Source organism: Chaetodon trifascialis, chromosome 10, assembly GCF_039877785.1.
Source record: "Chaetodon trifascialis isolate fChaTrf1 chromosome 10, fChaTrf1.hap1, whole genome shotgun sequence".
NCBI classification, from domain to species: Eukaryota; Metazoa; Chordata; class Actinopteri; order Chaetodontiformes; family Chaetodontidae; genus Chaetodon; species Chaetodon trifascialis.
In genome coordinates this window covers 10,727,446-10,748,637 of record NC_092065.1, presented here as the reverse complement: position 1 = coordinate 10,748,637, position 21,192 = coordinate 10,727,446, and the positions used below count along the sequence as shown (strand labels likewise).

Here is a 21,192-nt window from a genome sequence, read left to right as displayed (position 1 = left end):
TCAGTTTGGTGGACATCGTCGATCGATTGGTCATTATTGTGTCCTTCACGGTGTGTGTGTGTGTGTGTGTGTGTGTGTGTGTGTGTGTGTGTGTGTGTGTGTGTGTGTTGGGGGGAGTTTAACCCACACATTTCTGGTTATGGTCGCTACTTTGGATATTTTACAGTAACATTGCTTCACATTTTATAACAATGTCACACTAACAAGCTCCCATCGCCCCCCTCTTCCCTGTACGGGGGTAAAAATTCGAGAATGCTTGTTGCACCTCACACCTCCCTCCCTCCCCGTCCCGCTGGTGGTGGTCTCACCCAAAATATTCATCAACTTTATTTGGGCGGCAAAAAGGGGGAAAAAGCAAACGCCCTAATGAAGCGCGGATGTGGAATTTGTGCTGTCTCTATCAAATTTGGATATCATCGTCGGCACATCAATGCCTGCTGCTGTTGTTGTTGTTGTACACGGTGGGACGGACGGATGATGCCTTGTGGATCCGCGGGATGATGTCATGTATCGTTGCACCCCACGTGGGGGCCGTCGCTCTCCGATAGGCAGATGTGGCCGTATTCCTTCCGAGTAATCCGATTGGACAGATAGGCGCTTTCACGGCAGTTCAGCCCTGCTGCCTGTGTGTGGCAACCGGGGTAAGCTGGACAACTGGGGGAAATGCGAGATTGTGGAGAGGACCATGTTACGCTTTTAAAGAATCTCCAGCCTCTTCGAGTCGGAAGACAGATTTTGGAATCGTATTTGTTTTTCTTTTTTTCTTTTTTTGGGATTAACCAGCCACAAAGGGCGCACATTCCTCGGAGGTTCGCGGCTGAGAATAAAGTAGTTTAATCGAGCCCGACCGCACCAAATTTTCTCCCAACTGCTCCCCTAGTCTGGCTGGGTGCGCTCCGGAGAGACAGAGGATGCTTGTCGAGGTCCGCGTCCACCACGCTCACATTGGGACGGATTAAACGGATGAATTGTAGTCTTCTCTGTTTTTTCTTCAGGAACAAAAGTCGGACGGACGGCTAGGACGCACGCACGGGTATGTATGTACCGGAGCCGATGATTTCTTTTTCAGTGTTTTCGGGGCGTACGCGCAGCAGCGCACCGCTTCCATCGCTCTCCGCGGACTCAAACAGGAGGTGGAAGCCAGCTGCTGTCGGCTGTGGCCTGCCTGTAGACGTCCTGGAGCGGGCTTTTAGTCATTTGACGAACATCAGTCAAGATTAGAGTCCCAAACAAACGAATTTGACGCGAGCGTTTGGATTTCACGCCGTGCAAGTAGCCTTCGTGTTCAGCCTGGGTTGTGTTTGCATCAGTTTAAACAGTAAATTGAGATTTTGTTTTATAGCGCGTCTATCGCTGACCACTGACCGAATAAGGTCATCAAGAAGACAGAAGCGCATGACTGCTGCTGCCTTTTGACATGTTCTCCAACCGCCTGCAATCATTTAGACGCACTTTGGTGTTGTGACTACTTATTAGTGCACAACGTGCGCTGTATTGTGTTGTTTTTCTTTTTCTTTTTTTTTTTCGTCTGAATATTAAACCGCGTCGTTTTTCAACACAGGGCTTTCTCGACCTCCCCTACCCCCCACCCCTGTCTGCTGAGACTGGTGTGGCTGTGAGCACATTTCAACCATTTTGCCAAAGGACCTGAACACTGGAGAGATAAACAAAGGGTACATTTCAAGATGTATCCACAAGGCCGACATCCGGTAAGAAGGCTTCCTCTGTACTTACTACAGCTTATTTATCTGTCAACACTGATGTTGACATGGTTCCTGACTGTGCTGATTCCCTCTCAAATCTGCCCCACAAAGCGCTTTCCACCCTTAATGCAGCTCATCAAATTCCTATATGGATATATCACAATGCATTTAAGCTACACCAGAATGTGCACTTAGTGGTAAATGGATGCAGATGGTTTGCATGCCTGGAGATATTTACTCAGCCATACACGAACATATGACTGTGCTGAACACGAGGACAGGTGGTGGTTTGAATTCATTTTTGAAATTAGATTTCATTTTCGGTGTGAAAGCCTATTCATGTTGTGTTATTAGCTTGTGGAGGTGTGAAGCAGACCCACGTCTTTGGTGTGGCGGTAATGTCTTACTTACTGCAGAGGAGATATTATCTCAGAAGGAGCCTAATGTGACAAGTATTCAGCTCCCCTGAGCAGCATGGGGCACAAAGCAGAAAGATGATGAATAAAACTTTCTACTGTGTCTGGACTGATGTGATTTTTACAACCTTCTTTCAGGCTCCACATCAGCCCGGCCAGCCTGGCTTCAAATTCACCGTAGCCGAGTCTTGTGACAGGATTAAAGACGAATTTCAGTTCCTGCAAGCCCAGTATCACAGGTAATGATTACACAGTGTATCACCAAAGTATGGCCGTGTCAACATTTGCTGTCTATTGAACCGTCAAAGTTATGTCTGCTACTTGACATCTGCACGAATGAAAAAAGACACTGCTGCCAATTGGTTAAGTGTGAGTGACTTATTCAAGTGATTGAGATGCCTGAAATTGACACCTTGTCTTCTATTTTAGTCTTAAGGTGGAGTATGACAAACTGGCCAATGAGAAGACAGAGATGCAGCGCCACTATGTCATGGTAAGATTACGTTACAATAGGGAGCAATTATGGTTCCAAATTGCAAGGCTTGTTGAAGATCTAGTTGGGGTGGAGTGAGACAAGCTATTGTGATCACCTATGTGGTGGTTAGGGCGGGTTGAGTGTCAGGTACAGGCCTGTGAAAGCCCCCAGGGGAGGTTGATGTAGCTGGTTGTTACGGAGGAGCTCCTCCTGACAGGCCGGCAGCAGTGGGCTGAGGCTCCATTATAGCGCGCCCCTGATCTCCAAAGGTCGACTGCAGCGCTGCCCTCTGTGTGTGCTGATCTGATTATTCTCCTAGGAGACTCCACGCTCAGACATATGCATGGCCATAAATTAGGTGTGAGCTGATGGTGGAGGGCCAGAGCAGCTTGTGGGAAAAATGCACCACTGCAAACAAAATGGAGGACGTGGAGCACGCTGCAGTTTATTTTGCACTCGCTCGACCTCAGTTTCTGTGCAAACCAAAATTATTAGCTTCTATTTGAGCAGCCCTTTAGAGAAAACATAGGTGTGCTCTTGATGCAGGAATTTAGCTCAGACATGACGCAATCAGAGGGCTCTTCTGTGGCAGTGCGCTCTGTTGTCCCAGGTAAACACACCAGGGATGACTTAAACCAATACATGCAGGCTTAAGTTAAACATTCTTTTCACAGGAAAACAACATGTCAGCCCGACAGGGAGGAGGTTAGGTAAACATGTAGGGAAGTATCCCACAGCCAGCACTGGGTGTCAGGTTACGCTACGGCTGTGGGGCTCTGATCTCAGACAGAATGGCTCTCTTGTTTGAGAGTAATTTTCGAAGAAGCTAATGGACTGAATAATGCATTGGCCTCATCAAATAGACGCTGACTGGAAAGCCATTTCTGCCCTGGCTGCCACTTGTGGACTCCACGGATTACATTTCAGCCAGACAGACTGACCTGGCTTGAAATATCAAGAGTGTTGAGCAATCGCGTTACGCTAAGTAAATAGACATCCTGGAGATCTGAGGACTTAAGATAGTGATCAATAAATCTAACCCCTTTCTTCTCTGTGCCCACACTATAAACAGGAAAATATTGATTTATTGGCTGTAGGATGCTCAAAGAACTCCTTTTCTGTCTGATCTTAGTTTGTCACCGTTGCTCCACAGAAGCTGGGTCGTCTTTAGGTTTCAGTTAGTTAAAAATCATTTGATGATGTAAGTAGTGTAGTGAGCAATCAAAGTATTGATTTGTGGCTAATGGCAGCATATTAGTCACATTGAAATTATGACTTTGAGTATGGAAATAAAAGCAAAAGCTATTCCAACAGAGTTGTGATGCTTTGTAGGACATAAAAAAAACAGAATGTGATAGCTTGCTAATCCTGTTTGGCATACACACCATCAAAAACAGCACAAAGACAATGTATTCACTGCTTGACCTTTGTCCAAAAACACCTGTTTGGAACATTCCACAGGTGAATCGTGTGAATCAGGTGATCGTATCATGATTGGGTAGATTGCGTTCTAGTTTTATTTACATTTTACAGAGTCCAAACTTTTTTGGAATCAGCGTTATACATCTTTTAAAATGACTGCATACATATAGTAAATGTTAGCACAACTTGATTGCAAATGTGACCTTTTTTGCTTCATTAATCACACTCATGTTTTTGCTTTCATTTCAGTATTATGAGATGTCCTACGGGCTGAACATAGAGATGCACAAACAGGTAGGTACCATCATGCTCCTCATATTTTTCAGCTCAGTGGTTTTCCACAGCGTCAGGGAATGTAAGACCCAGGAGGAGCTGCTCGTAGGCTGTGAACTGAATGAGCATCTGTAATAGGGCTGTAAACAGACGCACAAACAAGACAATACAATCAGAAACTTGTACAACTGCTATGGCCCTTGTTTGAGTTGTGTAAAATCTGGATTTGTCTCGGCCTTTTGATAAGATTAAAGGTAGACTTTGGCAGGCTCGGCCTTTGCCTTAATGATTAAAGGGGAGAGGATTGCTGATGGACCAGGATTTCTTTTTAAGATGAACAGTAATTACAGGAGAGGGGTAAAAGTCCTTTAGCCAGTTGTTGTGCCCTTACCTTTATCAAAAGATCCTATCTTGTATTGCTCCACAGATCAATCACACTGATGCTTGAAGAGATAAAGATTGTATGAATGAGTAACCCTGAGATTCCCGTGCATGCTGCTCTTAAACCTCAGTGAGGTTTTCCCCTCTCCTGCGACAGCCTCGTCTGGTTAATGACAGCGTTGGAGGCATGGTGGATTGGTGTGGTAGGGTGATCCATCAGTGTCTGGGCCGTGTGTCACACTGCCACATGTCTGTCAGGGCTCGAGCCGCTCTGATAGCTTCTGTCAGGCACTTATCGCCAACCAGATGAAAGAGGAGGGGGATGGGAGCCGGAGACATGTTGGAGAATAGTGCTGGGGGAGGGGCAACAGCCCGGCTCTGTGTAAACAGGTTAATCGACTGATCCATTTTAGCGCCTGACTTTTATCAGGAACCTCAACAGAGCTGATGGAAGCGCTTGAATAATTCATCAGTGGGGCCCTAACCTGCTGAACGGCGTGTTTGTGAGCAAACAGTGTGGGCCCCGTCCATGCAGCTCCCCCAGCTTACAGCTCAGGCAGGGGAGGAGGAGAAGATGAGGAGTGGTTAACAGGCAGGGTTGGGATGGATTATTGGATGCGCATAGGCATATTATTTCCCTGCCAGGAGATTTATTCCATAGTGAGGAAATCCATTCCTCTAACTGTGCCTTTTTCATTACTGTGCAGGGACATAATTCAGATTGCAGAATGCACACACCGGCACAGCTCAGATGGACTGATGTGGCAGTGTTATCTGATCCCTCTCTATCAGCCGTGACAGTGTGTAGATACAAACGGCTAATTTCTGCTGCGTGATGTCAGCCGGTAATTACCATCATCTGGTGCTTGTTTCCAAGAGCTACACAGGGTTTGGAGCTTGGGTGTTAGCGAGGCTCAATCAGATTTGGCTGTTACCTGTAGTCGTAACGCCGACGCGAGGACCGTGGCTGCAGGAACCATTTGCTAAGTAGCAAACTATCTGCCATACCTAGAGCCAAAACAAACTCGGTCAGCCAGCTGACTATCTGCAGTGTTCATACAAAAGAGGCATGCAGTGAAAAGTGGTTGGAGAAACTGTGGCTCTCCAAGCCATCATGCTCCAGAATCCTCAATCTGTCATGCAGGACTGGACTGGAATTATTACAGGGTGTGACCTGTTGGGTGTCAGGTCCTCTTATATAAACAAAGTTTTCTAACATGGCATATTGAAAGAAGGCTTTGTTTTTCACACTTTTCGTTTGTTAGAACAAATTGTATTATTTTAAGATCACAGTCGTCCTTTACCCAAGATAATCACCTGACTCACTGCTGTGATCATAGCAATGACTCATGCAACCATTTAGGCAGGCTTTTGGCCTTATCCAGATCAATACAGATAACTTCAAATGCCAATTACAAAAGTGTTCTGGACGGGCCTCACTTTAACAAAGGCTCTGAGGCTTTGTGCAACATCTCAGTTTAGTGGAAGCATGCATCATTTTCTGGCTTAGATGAGCCGCCAGTGAAGTACTGGTCTAATTTTCTTCCTACTAGAAAAATCAGGAAAGGGGCGATGCTGTCATCTTGGACAAATTGGAGGCCCTCTAAATCTGACTAGTCAAGTATTATTTATAGATGGACCAGAGCCACCAGTGGTTTTTCCCTCTGTATTTAATACTCATCAGTGTCTCGACTCCATTTTCCCACTGCTGATAGCAACAGGCGAATACCTTTCTGCACACCATTGACAAGCCAGCCTGAGAGTGCTCTTAAAGTGGTGCTACACAGGTCCGAGTACCTGTAATTGTGTAGCAGCAGCGCAAAGCTGGCCTCTCAAGGGCCAAGCTGTCATCTACTTAAAGTGACAACAGCCCCATTTTTATCTGCCAGTGGTATTTAAAAAAAAAAAAAAAAAAAAAATCCTCCCAGCACTGCACTGCATCTATTTTGACAGCGGTGGCGAGCTGAGTTGATGCCTTTTCCATGTATTTGCATGTTGTGTTGTAAGAGTGCAGAGGCTGCCAGTTGTTTGGGGCACAGTGGATCAGCCACCTCCTGACCTCTCTCAGCCAGCTGTCACCATGACACTAAGCTACAGAGGAATGGACTGTGCGCTCAAGGCCTTTTCACAAATCCTGTCAAATGTTCGACTGCTATTGACATGGCTTATCTCAACAAACATGGATTATACAGGCTCTGTAGCTTTTCAACCATTTCTGAGGGCGTTCTTGAGCTCTTGCTCGAGCACTTACTGCATTGTATTAATACTAATGCTCATAAAACCTCTATCTCACCCTTTCATTGCTTTATTGGTTGTAGGTCACATTTATTGCATGTCAGAGGAGGTCAATGTTCTTTCTTATCTGTAGACTGTAATCGAGTTGTAATCAGTGTTATCTTATGGACTATTGTACTCTGTAACACATGCTACCATATATTTGTTTCACATTATTGCCTGTGATCCCAAGCTTTACTTTGCTTCATCCGATATTTCATCTTCGGCTTGTTTGTGCTGCTGGCTTGCCCGGCTAAGTGGCTATCCATGTTGCAGCTTGGGTCAGCAGGTCTCGTTCTGTTGGACATTACTCTCCAATCTCTCTGGCTCTGCTCAGAGGTAATATGTCTGGCTGCCAAAACTGCCTGGCATTTCTGCCATGTGTAATAAATAAGCTGGCGGTCTGCAAAGTACATTGTGTGTGCTGCTCCAAATGAAAAATCGGAGAAAATCCCTGTGATGTGTTTGTGTTCCGCAGTGGCCTTGGGTTGAACTGCAGCTCATAAATTCCATAGATGATGTAGCTTTGGCACTGTTATTTTTCTGCTCCCAGCACAGAGCTTGAACCTGAGAGTCTCATCTCCCATCCCTGGAAGAAGGAGGAGGCAGAACAAGCCGGCTGTGCAGTGTTTTTACAGGGGAGGTTGGGGGGGGTTGTATCACGCCTCCTCCCATTGCTCTTTTTATCCACCATTCATTTGCTACGTTCATGTGATCGACAGGCTGAAAATTCAATTTAATGACCTGCCTCCAAGCACGTAATATGATTTTTAAAGCCTGTTACGGTCAAGCAGAGGTGCCATTTGCATAATGATCCCAGCAAGATAGGGCTGCAGCCGTTGCCATGGCAGTTGGTAGACAAGCAGAAGAATGGAGGCAGGGCTCGGTGGATGGATGGGAGGCTGGGAGGGTGCTGGGCTGGGCTGCTGATTGTAGTGAGAAATGGCCCAGGCTTCAGTCTTGGAAAGGCAGAGCTCTCGCGCACTGCACTCAGTGTTTACAGGCTGGTAGTTGTCTTTTAATGGTATTGATCACAGATTTGAGGTGCGCTGCCCTCCAGGTCATTACGGTTTGTAAACTTTGCTCACACTGCAGTTATGACCCTTAATGTAAAGTGCCTACACCGTCACATGTAAGTAAACAGTGCAGTCTGGTTAGCGGGCCTCTCTTCCTGGGGTGTGGTTGTGTGGTTTAACTGAGGTTAACTGCAGGACACCGCAGTTGCAGATGAGGGGAAGGAGGGCGAGTGAGAGAGGATCCTCTCAACACAGCAGCACTCTGCCTGCTCATATCCGTTTAGCATGGAGTGCACTCTCAGCACAGCTGTGCTCCATCCCCCTGGGCTCTCCTAATGTTTTAAATATTTCAAATGTCAATATCACGCTGTTTAGAGGATGTTGAGTCAAGCAGTTCTGATTGCCGCAGTAATTGACTTAATCGGTGTAAACATTAAAGGCGGGGTTATATTAAGTCACTGTCTGTTTCATACTTTACCGTCTCATTTTGCTCCTCTTTTGTCTTTCCAGACGGAGATTGCCAAACGGCTCAACGCAATTTTAGCTCAAATTATGCCTTTCCTGTCACAAGAGGTGAGTTTTGAATGTGGCTCTGGAACAGTGTCACAGTTTAGTTCTAAAGTAAAGTCACTTATTGTACATTGTACAGCGTGCCGTCACTTTCAAAATTGCAGCAGCACTATGAAAATTAAGTGTGAAATTCACAGGAAAGTGAGCGTGGGTGCGTGATAGATGCCGGCATGCCCCAATCATCTTTTCTAAATGTCTTTCCACAGCACCAACAGCAGGTTGCTCAGGCAGTGGAGCGGGCTAAGCAGGTGACTATGACTGAGCTGAATGCCATCATCGGGGTACGTGGACTTCCCAATCTGCCTCTCACCGTGTGTATACCCCCTTTTATTCCTTTATTTGACCTTGGTTAGGGACAAACCTGCACATAAGATAATCACTATAAAAAGTACTTTTCCATGTCTTCTATATGCAATTAGTCTCTCTTAAGTGATAGAATGTGATACACCTCTGACTTCAGTTATATGTTGCTGATTTGTCTTGAATCAAGTGTGTTAATGTATTTTCCCCCCATTTAGCGCTATATTCTTCATCAGTGTTTTCAAACCATATACACAAGCGCAGCTCCCGGGAGCTCGTCTGTTGCTCCAGCTTTGGTCTCTGTGGCATCTTCACTGCCTTGTTGTGTGTTTATAAATGCGAGCCTGAGAGCTCTTGAGATCCCCTTCGCAGCCTGTATTGCTTTAATTGGCTAAGGTTTTAACGAGGAGCCTCATCCCTCACTGCTGACCTGGATAGCTGTGGGAATTAAAAGGCTGAGGGTGAGCAGAACACAGCCAGCGCTGCAAGCTAGCAGAGGCAGTACAGACAGCAGTCAGCCATCACTGCTCTGCGGCGCGCTTCTCTTTGCTCAACGCAGCACCGAGCGGTAATGCACGGCGTTCATCACTGCTTCAAAACACCATCTGCTCCTCATTGATCAGCTGTACTCACCCTGCCCTTCTAAGGCAGAAGTGATTGGTGTCACCCTCGATACAAAGCTCAGGCTATCAGTGATCTTATTACAAGCGTTGAATCTTGCAGAGTCTTTAGCATGCAGAAGAGGCTGGCCCAAAAGGCTGACTTGATGACTGGAGGCAGATATTGGAATTCAATTAATGCCCCCATAGTGACCTTTTGTTCTGGGATAATTGCTCCCTAGAATTTGTCTGAGTAGGTGTCTTTTGGACTGAAGCAGATGTGTTATCACGCTTTCATCAAAGCAAAGCAGCTGCAAGGAGAAGTTGCTCTAAAGAAGAGCAGATTTAATTTGTGGCTCCCTCCTGTGTGTGTGATTTTTAGCATTTGGATACAATGCTGGAATATTGCTGTTCTTTAGAAACTGTAGCTGCGATCCTTTCACTGTAGCTCTCTGTTGGTCTTTGGCTACAATTTAATATTACTTGCATTAAAAATCTACATTTTTTTAAAAATACTGGACGAGCCCATTCATGATTTTAGTGTGTGGTCCTATTTGGCACCCGGCCTGTTTACAGAAACACCCCGGCCTCCACCCAAGCCATGCCGGTTGCTCATGTCTGAGGAGGTGGAAGTGTAGCTGCTCTATGTTTTACGAATACCTCTCCATTAGTTATTCATTGAGGAGAAGCTCTGTAGGCATGCCAAAATCCTCATGCATATTGTAAAGCAAGGTGGGGTGAAAGAGCGTGCCAGGCAGACAGGCAGCATCCAGGAGCCAGCTGCATGCCTTATTGATGGGGCTGAGGGCCATTAATAGGATGCAACTAGGGCAGCTGCTTGCGTCGAGATGAACCTGACAGGTGGTGCTTCCTGTTTGATTAGAAAACACACCAAATATTGAAAGCAGCCAAGGAGTAGTTCAGATAAGTCCACCTCTCACGCAGTGAGTGGCCACCTGGATAAAGCCCTCTCTGTGGCTTTGTATTGACAGGATGTTAAACTAAAAGAGAGCTCTTTTGTCATTTGCAGTATATAATAATGGAGAGAGGACATCCAGAGCAGTTGTAGCCCTGACTGTTTTCTGTCCTCCTTTTCAGCAGCAGCAGGCTGCCTACCCTGCTCTCATGGTCAGTGGCATCACAAACCTCTGTATGTGCCATGCTGTTGTTAATGCACTTGGTGTGTACGCACACCTGGGCTTGAAGGGCTTGTGCATGTTGCATGGCACTTTTTCTGTCCAAGTGCTATGTTCTTCACAGTAGTTAGTGTAGGTTGGACACTGGAGACTATAATACATTTGCTCAGTTTTGCCTGTGTGTGTTTTTTTTCTGTAGCTACACCCAGTGTGAGGAAAAAAGGGGCAAAGAGTAGGTCTTTATCTGTGAATATTAAATTAGAGGAAATAGGCCAGACTCCTTTCTTTATTTATTATTGTCTTCATTTATGGCCCTCTAATGAGGGCTCTTGCTGATCAGCCATGCATATTACCCATCAGTGCCTCATTAAACACAATGAGCAAGGATGGCTCTCCCCTGCCAATGAACTGGCTCCTTAATTTCCCTCATGGACACAATATTATAACACACTCGCTCTCTCTCTTGCTCTCTTTCTTTCTCTCTCCTTCTGTGTCCTGGGTGCATTTTGTAATTGGATTGACATCTGCCCCATAGAGCAAAGGACAAGGTTGCAAGTTAAAAACCTTACTATTTTCCAATTTGGTCTTGTCTACCTTCAGGGCGGATACAGTAGAGGGCAATAAGCAATTAGAAAGACCCTCCAGATATGATTTTTTTTTAAAAGGACATATTTTAGTAGGACGTGCCCTTTGTAAGATCTACGACTGAATATCTGTTTTAAAAAGAGATAAGAACTCAAGAGCGAGCGCATACTGAGTTAATGTATTTTTAACTATGTAAGTAAGTACCTAATATTCCTGAAATGGCCATAAATGGTCACTGATTGAAGTCTGTCTTGTAAAAGAGAAGGTGCACACTGTAACAGCAGCTGAATTATTCAGCTGGCTTGTAGACGGGTAATAAATTGCTGATGTTTTTATTGGTGTCTCAGCTAAGTATTATTTAACCTTGTTTTAAACTGCTTACTTCCATGCTGAGTGCCTTTTAACTCCCATCCATTTCCCCGTGCCTTTCAAATATTGATGGTGAATATTGGAGGGTTGACTGAGTGCCAGCATGGGACCCCTGGTCCTGGCTCCCGGAGCAGCCTTCCAGACATACACACAAACACACACTTAACTACTCAGAGTGAGAGGCAAAGAGTGCCAGCTTCTGGCACTTAGTGTTCCCTCGGTCTCTTAAAGTTTGGGTGTGCAAATGATTCATGTTCTGTTAATCCAGGAACATGAATATGAGAGGAGTAAATAGACGCTTGTTGTGTTTTCGAAGTGTTTAAAAAGCAGGTAGTTGTTTAGCCCACAGGCTGACAGATTCCTACACAGCTTCATGTTCCTTAAGAGGATTGCTCAACTCACGGATGGCACAGGAGTGCTGTGGTGCTGCGGTATGAAATGCGGCAGTTTACCTGATGTGAAATGATTTCCTCTGTGTTAAACAGTGGTTGAATCAAACTTTGCTCTGCTGTTTGTCGTTGGTGGAGAATGAAAAATACATCTATTTCGTTTTCAACTCCTAGTGCGCGACTGCGCGTCTCATTTGTTAAACGTGTTGAGCAGTTGATCGTTAGTCATAACATCTACTCACCTCAGCGCAGATCGAGGGCTTATGCCACCCCGGCCTGGTGTGGAAATAGCACTGAGGGGGATTGCTGTCTGATCCTGACAGTAATAGATGTGTGAATGCGCTAATATCATCCGGGGTTTAACTGATCAGCCTCATGTTTAGTGTGTGGCTTCTCCTTGCCTTTTCCCTCCGACCCACTTGGTGTCTGTCTGTCTATCTCCCTGTCTACTTACAGCAGCAGCAGCTCCAGGCACAACACCTCTCCCATGCCACTCACGGGCCTCCGGTCCAGCTGCCACCTCACCCCTCGGGCCTGCAGCCGCCCGGCATCCCCCCTGTGACGGGCTCCGGATCAGGCCTGCTGGCATTAGGTGCCCTGGGCAGCCAAGCCCACCTCCCAGTGAAGGATGAGAAGAACCACCACGATCTCGAGCACAGAGGTGAGGCGCTAAGCTCAGGCATATTGCTATCCAATCGGGCATTAGCTGCTTAACCAGTTTATTTAGTAGCCTTGAAATGTATATTCAATTTGAAGTTATCCTATAGATGTTAAACAGGGACAAACCAATTTAGTGCAGAGTGTATCTCACTCTCTAGAGCAGAATCGTAGGGCCCTAAGGTGAGGAGCACATCCTGTCTGTTCACATTCTGTCTGGGTAATGAGCTGGTACATTCCTAGCCCATGACTGCATAAGCTATTCAACAGCTCCAACGCACGGTGATAAGAGGGGCCTTGTGCCCTGCAGTTGATTCTCACACGTTCAGCCAGAAGCATCTGTTATGATATGCTAACTGACTTGTTTTTCTCTTTGGTCTACTTGGTTTCATCGTCACCTTGGCCTCCGTCGTGACGCCTGCAACACAGAGAACACGGTGAGTGTCCAAACCCGCAACTATTTTTGCGTCGCAGGGCTTGTCGATTTCATAATTCGTCACATTTTCATCTGCACTGTGAATGTCAAGTAAAAATTCCTGCTAATAGCATGCTGCCGCTGATTTCATGCACTGTTGTAATCAGCTTCCAATAAAATGATTAATTGGAAATGAGGTTTGGAATATAAGTCCTGTGCTTTTAATCCAGAAGGGAAATGACTGGTATCATGCTGGAGAGATTAGAAGACTTGTAATTTCATCACAATTAAAGAAAGACTTGGACTTCCCCTTCTTAAGGGATTTATTTGATCCCTTCTACTGTTACTGTCTCCCTTGTTTACCAGCTCACTCTTTCTCCTCCTTGGCGTATGATGAATATTTATGAACACAAATGGAGAATTGTTTTGTTTTCTTTTTCTCCACCCCGTCTGGCTGGACCTGCTAAAGCGTTTTATTTGAATGGCTGCGATCTCTGATGGCTTGTGATGGGCCTGTGAGATTGTGTTTCTGCAGGCTGGGCCAGCTGAATGGGTGCAGTCATGTCTGAAGAAATGGAACTCCTGGGGCGATTAGCAGGCCTGTTTTGTTTCTGTGCTCTTGTCTCAGGTCATCTGATAGCAGAGTGGTGACTTTGGTTAATGAGTCACGCTAAGCATCTCTTTAAAGGTCAGCCATTATGCAGACAGTGGCCCTTTGCCCAGACTGCTAGTCCATCGGCCATTGTTCACTTCTCTGGGCTGTCACTGACTTAGTCCATGTTGTTGCTTTGGTCTTCGGAGGAAGGGACAGAGGGAATCAGGAGAACTTGGCAGTTTATGGGCAAATGGCAAACTCCTGTGAAAGCCGCTGGACACCTGCCTAGTTCCTCCCGTTCTGTTGGTGTTTGGAGTGAGCTGTCCCAGCTTGTGTGGGTGGGCGGGCTCCATGAAGAAGCACCAGTCAGTCCCACGCTGCCGTGCCCACTGGCAGGATATAGATTCTCTTTCTTTATCAGAGCTCAAAGCCTGAGCTGACATGGTGCCCAAGCGCGCTGTGGCAATCAATGCCCAATGCCCACAACATACAGTCTCTCTCTCCCTCTCTCTCTCTCTCCCTCTCTCTCTCTCTCTCTTAGCTTGACTGCCTCCAGAGAAAAGGCCCTCTGTTCAGCCACAACACACTGCTCATGTCCCTGTGAGGCTGTTTGTTGTCCAGTTATGAGGAGGAGGGAGCCCAGCTCAGAAAACAAGCCCTCCTCCTTTCAGTTCAGATAACGGCCCATTCTGTTGTTTGGCCAGGGACAGGCTTGTGTGTGAGGTTGGGCTTGGCTGGTGTCAGGGTACTGCTTGGAGCTGGCCTCCAGCTGCATTTTGAGAGTCTGCAGCATCCATAGTTGCATGAATGAGGCATTTTCAGTGTTAGGATTGGCACAGCATGCTCCCTGTGAATTTGTGACTGATGAGTGACTTCACTACTCTCTTTTATGATGGAGGATGAAATGGTAATAAAGTATATTTGCTTTCTCTTTGCAGAATAACTCCATATCCCCATCAGAAAGCTTACGCACATCTAGTGAGAAGCACCGCAGCTCCTCTGACTACAGTTTGGACTCTAAGAAACGCAAAGTGGAGGAGAAGGACAGCATGAGCAGATATGTGAGTATTTAAAGGAATTTATTCAATTTCTTGCCAAGAGTAAGATAAGATAAGATAAGTGGTCCGTACCACTCACGTCTGTTCATTGAACATGAACCAGGAGTTAACTTACCTTTGCATAAAGACTGGAAACACTGGGAACAGCTAGCCTGGCTCCATCTGAAGATAAAAAGAAAAACAGCACATCTTAAGCTCACCATGTTAAATGGTGGGTGATGTGCTGGACAATTTTTGGCTGGGAACAGTGACTTCCTGGAGTCTCTGCTGGTTGCTTAGCTACCTCACCGTGACAACAATTCTCCAGGAAATCCAGCTCTTGGCAAGAAGGCGAATAAGCGCATTTCCCAAAATGACAAATATTCCTGAGGCCCTCCCGTGTTCAGAGACGCATTTCAAAGGTTTCACTGAAGAAGCAATTTGTTAAGGAGACTAATTTGCCAATTATCTTTACAGGACAGTGATGGAGAGAAAAGTGATGACCTGGTGGTAGATGTGTCTAATGAGGTGAGCGGTGCAGCTCGTAATCGTAAATGGTGTATTGACGTGTGCTGAGACGAAGCTATTGCATGAACGTCAAATTCTGTCACTGTGGTTTTCCAGGACCCCGCCACTCCTCGAGCGAGCCCAGCCCACTCGCCACCTGAAAATGGGATCGATAAGCCCCGCCCTCCAAAGAAGGACACGCCCAACAGCCCTGCATCAGTGGCATCCTCCGGAAGCACCCCTTCCTCCAAGGCCAAGGAGCTCAGTCATGTAAGACACCAAGAGTTACAAACAAACTAGGACAGTAAGGGTTTAAATGAGAATTGCAGAGAGAGCAAAGGGATATGTGCAAATAAATCTAGGACGTTTTCTGTAGTGGATTAGGAATGGCTGTCGGTGCTTTAAGTGCATGACTAAACGTCAGGGATAATATTGTCCCGCATCAGGATCAGTCAGGTCTTCTCTGTTAATAGCTCAATGTATTTAACTATTCCAGGATTTTTCCCCCCCTGCCTCACTAAAAGATTAAAGCCAAAGCAGTAAGGGGATAAAAACGGCCCCATCTCCATTGTGGCCATAATAGGTTTTAGAATAAATAGCAGTTTATGGCTCTGCAGGACTATGAGGGTTGTCAGAATTAGATTGGATTAAGTTCAGTTTGCTCTCAAATTGTCAGTCTGCACAGTGCCTCGTTTCCGGGATTGTGAACGTGCTTGCTCTCTCGTTCCCTCGACAGAATGACAAATCCTCCACGCCTGGCCTCAAGTCCAACACCCCCACCCCCCGCAACGACGCCCCCACCCCTGGCACCAGCTCCACTCCCGGGCTCAGACCCATCCTGGGCAAACCACCAGGCATGGAGGCTCTCGGTTGGTACCGCTCTCTTTCCTCTCTAGCAACTGAGTTAATCTCTTTCCATGCTCTTCCAGTGTGCTGTTATGTCACATACCAATATCCTTCTCCCGTTTTTGTCCGTAGCAGCCCCAGCTTTGCGCACCCCTCTGTCCATTGCAGGCTCCTACCCTACCCCCTTCGCCATGATGGGTCATCATGAAATGAATGGAGGCCTGACTAGTCCTGGTGTGTATGCTGGTCTGCACATCTCCCCTCAGATGAGCGCTGCAGCAGCTGCAGCTTATGGACGCTCCCCCATGGTAACGCCCTTTCTTGCCCTGTTATGTAGCTCTATTTCAGATCAGCTAAAAGCACTGCACTTAGTTAAAAGAGCAGTTTAACATTTTGGGAAATACACTCATTCACTTCCTTGCCAAGCGCTGGATGAAAAGATCGATACCTCTCTCATATCTGTCTGTTAAAGGTTCCCTGTGGAGTTTTAGACCTCTAGTAGCACTGTGGAGCTGTTTTTCTATGAATGGGTCCCTGTAGGAAAGTGTATTTCCCGAAATGTGGAACTATATCTTTCGTAATAACATCATGTGGATTTGATCAGTGATCAGTCACAGATCTCTTATTTGAAGGTTTCCGTCTTCTCATTTTTCAGGGATTCGATCCTCACACCCACATGAGAGCTCCGGGCCTTCCAGCCAGCCTGACGTCCATTTCTGGTGGCAAACCGTAAGTTTTTAACCGAATGTGTTTCGAGTGTTTTTTCAGAAGCAGCAGCACTTTAAAACGAGTCTGTCTTTTCCATCAGGGCTTACTCCTTCCACGTCAGTGCAGATGGTCAGATGCAGCCCGTGCCCTTCCCGCCCGACGCCCTGATTGGCCCGGGTATTCCACGCCACGCCCGTCAGATCAACACGCTGAGCCACGGCGAGGTGGTGTGCGCTGTTACCATTAGCAACCCCACACGTCATGTCTACACTGGTGGCAAAGGCTGTGTCAAAATCTGGGACATCAGCCAACCTGGCAGCAAGAGTCCCGTGTCCCAACTGGACTGTCTGGTGAGGACCGCTGCTGATTCCCATTTCACTTTTTTTTTTTACACCTTATTCTTTCTGTGCAGTTGCTTTGAAAGGTAATGAACTGTTAATACAGAGCCTCATTCTGTTAACAATAGGATTATCCTGTGTTGTACAAGAGGACCACAACAGGCACACAACAGTTTTCCAGCCAGTGCACTGGTACATCTGATGCTTTTAGTCAGTGTTTGTGTAAAACAGAAGCATGTACTTCTGCTGAAGACCAAGGTAGAGAGGGAAACACCTCACTTGGCATTTTCGGATAAATCATTGCTGGCTTGAAACGTGAGCATCACCAAATAAACATGCAAACGCAATAAGCTAAAAATGTGTCCACTAGTTGAGAATACCCTGTGGTTGATTTATGATGACAGAAGGATTCTCATCCTCTTTCCAACCGACTTGTTCCTAAATCTCTCTCTAGCTCCACTGCCCTGAACATGTATTGATTGGCTTTGTCCTCTGTGCAACAGAACAGGGATAACTACATCCGCTCCTGTAAGCTGTTGCCTGATGGCCGCACATTGATTGTTGGAGGTGAGGCCAGCACATTGACCATCTGGGATCTGGCTTCTCAGACACCCCGCATCAAGGCTGAGCTCACCTCCTCAGCCCCGGCATGCTACGCTTTGGCCATCAGCCCCGATGCCAAGGTCTGCTTCTCCTGCTGCAGTGATGGAAACATTGCCGTTTGGGACCTGCACAACCAGACTCTCGTTAGGTTGGAAGAAAACACTTATTCACACTGTGTGGGCAACAGGATCGCTGTTGTGTGAGTCATTTTGAAAGTGGATGTCAATAAATGTTTGTATGCCTTCTGACTTTGATTGTAGGCAGTTCCAGGGTCACACGGATGGAGCTAGCTGTATTGATATCTCCCATGATGGCACTAAGCTTTGGACAGGCGGTCTTGACAACACTGTTCGCTCCTGGGATCTGAGGGAGGGCCGACAGCTGCAGCAGCATGACTTCACTTCACAGGTACAGCCCGGTAGTATAAAAGGGACGGATAACATGCATTCACAGACTTATGGTGGAGCCCCAGAACTGTCAGTAATTACATCTGTTCTGTCCCGTTTCCAGATCTTCTCCTTGGGCTACTGTCCGACTGGAGAGTGGCTCGCTGTGGGGATGGAGAGCAGCAACGTGGAGGTGCTCCACCACTCAAAGCCTGACAAATATCAGCTCCACCTGCACGAGAGCTGTGTCCTCTCCCTCAAGTTCGCCTACTGTGGTATGAACACACACATAAAATGATGGGGCGGTAATGCTGACTGTTCAGCCTCAGCCTGTCCTAGTTTATTTAGTGCTAAAACTACAGAGCCCTTTTTACACTCTGTGTGCCTATTGTGTTTTCAAGGTTACAGACCTGATAAGTCTTCATTTGTGGGTATTTTTCCTCAACTTCTTAGTTCAAGCAGGCCTGATTGCACAGTTGTTTTCTTTGCAGGTAAATGGTTCGTAAGCACTGGGAAGGACAATCTGTTGAATGCTTGGAGGACTCCTTATGGCGCCAGCATATTCCAGGTATGCAGATCAATACACTCTGTCTGCAGCCAGTCCAAAACTATGCACAGTTGTCTCCGAGAGGAAGGGCTCAGCGACCGCTGTCTGACAGGACTCTCCTATCAGTGAAAACTGAACCTGAATTATTGACCTGACAGAGAAGTCTTTTTGAGGGGCATCAGGCCAGAACTTGATGTCATTGCAATCTAATCTTGCCCTGTAGTCAGCTAATCCTCTCCACTTAACTTCAAATAGAGTTAAAAATGTTCAATCTGCCTCCAAGACTAAAATGTTTTTTTTGTTTGTTTGTTTTTTCTCTCTTCTTCAGTCCAAGGAATCCTCGTCTGTCCTGAGCTGTGACATCTCAACAGACGACAAGTATATTGTGACAGGCTCTGGTGACAAGAAGGCCACTGTGTATGAAGTGATCTACTAGAACAGACTGCTTTGGACGGGAGCATGCTCATGCTCAGGAACAGTGGACTCTTCCTCCATCTACCTTCCCTCACACAGACAGCATGGATGTTGCCTGCAGCCCCGGGGCGGATGGGCAGGAAGTTTGGCAGGGCCAGACTGAAATGGACGTTGGCGCTGTTGTGACCCTGGATGCTGTGACCTTCGGCTCTGCCCTTCCTCACTCATACAAATAACACTTGTACAGCAAGTGCAGTTCCCCAAGGCACTAAGAAGAAAATAATGTCTTGCTGTTTTTCTGTTTGTTGGATATTTCTTTTTTTATTCGTCCTTTTTAATGTGGAGATAAAGTTCCATGACACAACTAGAAGCGGCGCTTCGCTCTGGAGCTTCTCCTTGGAGGTCCTGTGAAAAGTGTACATAATGGAGTAATAAAAGGCCTTTTATAGATTTATATTTTGGTGTCCAGTTACGCTTGTGATGGTTCTTTCTTGTTCTCTCCGTGATTTTCTGTCCCCTCCGGGGATGGAAATTAGATTAGGACTTTGTAAGAGGATATTCTATCTCAGTTTTTTCCCTCGTCTGCTTTTTTTTTTTTTTTTTTTCATGTTCGTTGTCCAGAATGACCTTTTCGGAAATCTAATTTGGATTTTTTTTTTTTTTCCCCCTGACAACGGCATTTTTTTCTTTGATATTTGCTGTAACACAGACGTTTGTCCCTTGGATTTTAGCAGTGGAGAATTCTGGAAAGGCCCTTTTTTCAGACTTGGACAGAGGAAGGAGAAAATCGTGGTTTCCAGTTTCTACCCTGGTCAGCAGAAATTCAGTTTTTAAAAGAAGACCTATCACTGAACATTGGCTGCTTTCGGTGATGTTAAACTGGATAACCATCAACTGGAGGAGAGATGGATTTTATGGGGAAGCAGCTGTGACTTGAGTTCAGTCTGTTGACTATTGTATGAATCTTCATATCTCCACTCGGGAAGTTTAGTCATCAGTCCAGAGTTAATTATTGCCTCTGGTTTGACTCTCTGTGACTGATATGCAAGACCTGGTTACTCATAAAGGTGGCAGGCAAAGCCATTACCACATTTGACATTTTGGGTATGCTCTGTTTGCTTTCTTCAGTATTTCATAATATTCAACTACAATCTTCTCATAGACAGGAATGGTCTCTGCATAAACACAACTTAGACTGTGTAGCATACACGTTTCATCATCCTTAAGGACTGTACAGTTGGCAGTTGTTGATAAATCAATAAACTGTTTTTATATAAAAATCATCTTGACTGAATTTCTACAGCGCGGGTGCCTTGCTCCTGTTTCACGTTTTTTTAGGGGAATAATCTGATATTTTAGGAAATATTCTTTGCTTTCTTGCAGAGAGTTAGATGAGAAGACTGACACTTAAGCTACACCTAGTAACGAAATGTACCCATCAGCAAGTCAAACTCACTGTGATGACAAGACTTTGGGAAGTCTGTGCTCCTGCCCTGTAGATAAACAATCCTGTACATAAGCTCTCTCGAATATACATTCTTTCATTTTTAAATAAAGTTTGATCTGTTAATTAGTGTGCTTCAAAGGTGCTGGAAGGCTGACTTTGTTACCTTTGGGCGGCACCAAGCTAGCTGTTTCCTCTTGATTCCACTCTCTATGCTAAGCTAAGCTAAGCTAACTGTCAACTGACTTCATGTTTACATAAGCCATGGCAGTCATGTCAATCTTCTCATCTAACTCCCAGCAAGAAAATGAATAAGCTGTTTTCCCACGATGTCAAACTAAGTAAGGCAGTTTTAGATTAATAGATGCAGATTCATATTTGCCCTTGTGCTGCAGCCAGCTGTGGGACAGGGAGTGTAAACCAGCTAAGCAGCGGCCGTTGTCGACTGCAGCACCAAATGAAGGAATTACACAGCATGTATTGACATGATAAATGCCTCTTGGCTCTACTGTAACCAGTAATATCTCCTCAAAGCGTTCATTGCCCTGTGCGCTGCTAGTGGGGGCTGTCCCATGCTGGAGTCTGCATCTCCAGCACATACAGACTTACTCACAGGCTCTCCCTGACAGTAAATGGAAGTACATCAGTAAATGGCTGTAAATGCGTCCAGATAGGAGCTGACAACTGTCTCAGGAGAACCACAAACATGAGGAAAGGCATTCTGGGTGCTGTTAGGGAGGCTGCTAGGGACCTCTGGCAATGGCTTTAACTCAGAAAATTACTGAGC

At 46.0% G+C, this 21,192-nt stretch overlaps 1 protein-coding gene across 1 annotated transcript; it reads left to right on the top strand.

Annotated features, from left to right (window-relative positions):
- Positions 1-332: 332 nt before the first annotated feature.
- On the top strand, positions 333-20,237 carry tle3a (TLE family member 3, transcriptional corepressor a). The gene is made up of 21 exons (XM_070971643.1): positions 333-1,033; positions 1,562-1,709; positions 2,258-2,358; positions 2,549-2,612; positions 4,266-4,310; positions 8,471-8,533; positions 8,737-8,841; positions 12,365-12,569; positions 12,995-13,002; positions 14,514-14,636; positions 15,090-15,140; positions 15,237-15,389; positions 15,856-15,988; positions 16,098-16,273; positions 16,621-16,694; positions 16,774-17,023; positions 17,515-17,762; positions 17,875-18,022; positions 18,125-18,275; positions 18,492-18,568; positions 18,876-20,237. The coding sequence occupies exons 2-21, from the start codon at positions 1,686-1,688 to the stop codon at positions 18,981-18,983; spliced, it is 2,307 nt and encodes a 768-aa protein (XP_070827744.1). The 5' UTR covers positions 333-1,033; positions 1,562-1,685; the 3' UTR covers positions 18,984-20,237.
- The last annotated feature ends 955 nt before the right edge of the window (positions 20,238-21,192 follow it).

What these genes read in the sequence shown, in the direction of transcription:
- tle3a (XM_070971643.1), top strand. Translation starts at nt 1,686, where the DNA reads ATGTATCCACAAGGCCGACATCCG. An exon ending in ACCAGGCATGGAGGCTCTCG is followed by an intron (nt 15,989 to 16,097) that starts GTTGGTACCGCT and finishes TTTTGTCCGTAG; the next exon opens with CAGCCCCAGCTTTGCGCACC. An exon ending in AGCATGACTTCACTTCACAG is followed by an intron (nt 18,023 to 18,124) that starts GTACAGCCCGGT and finishes TCCCGTTTCCAG; the next exon opens with ATCTTCTCCTTGGGCTACTG.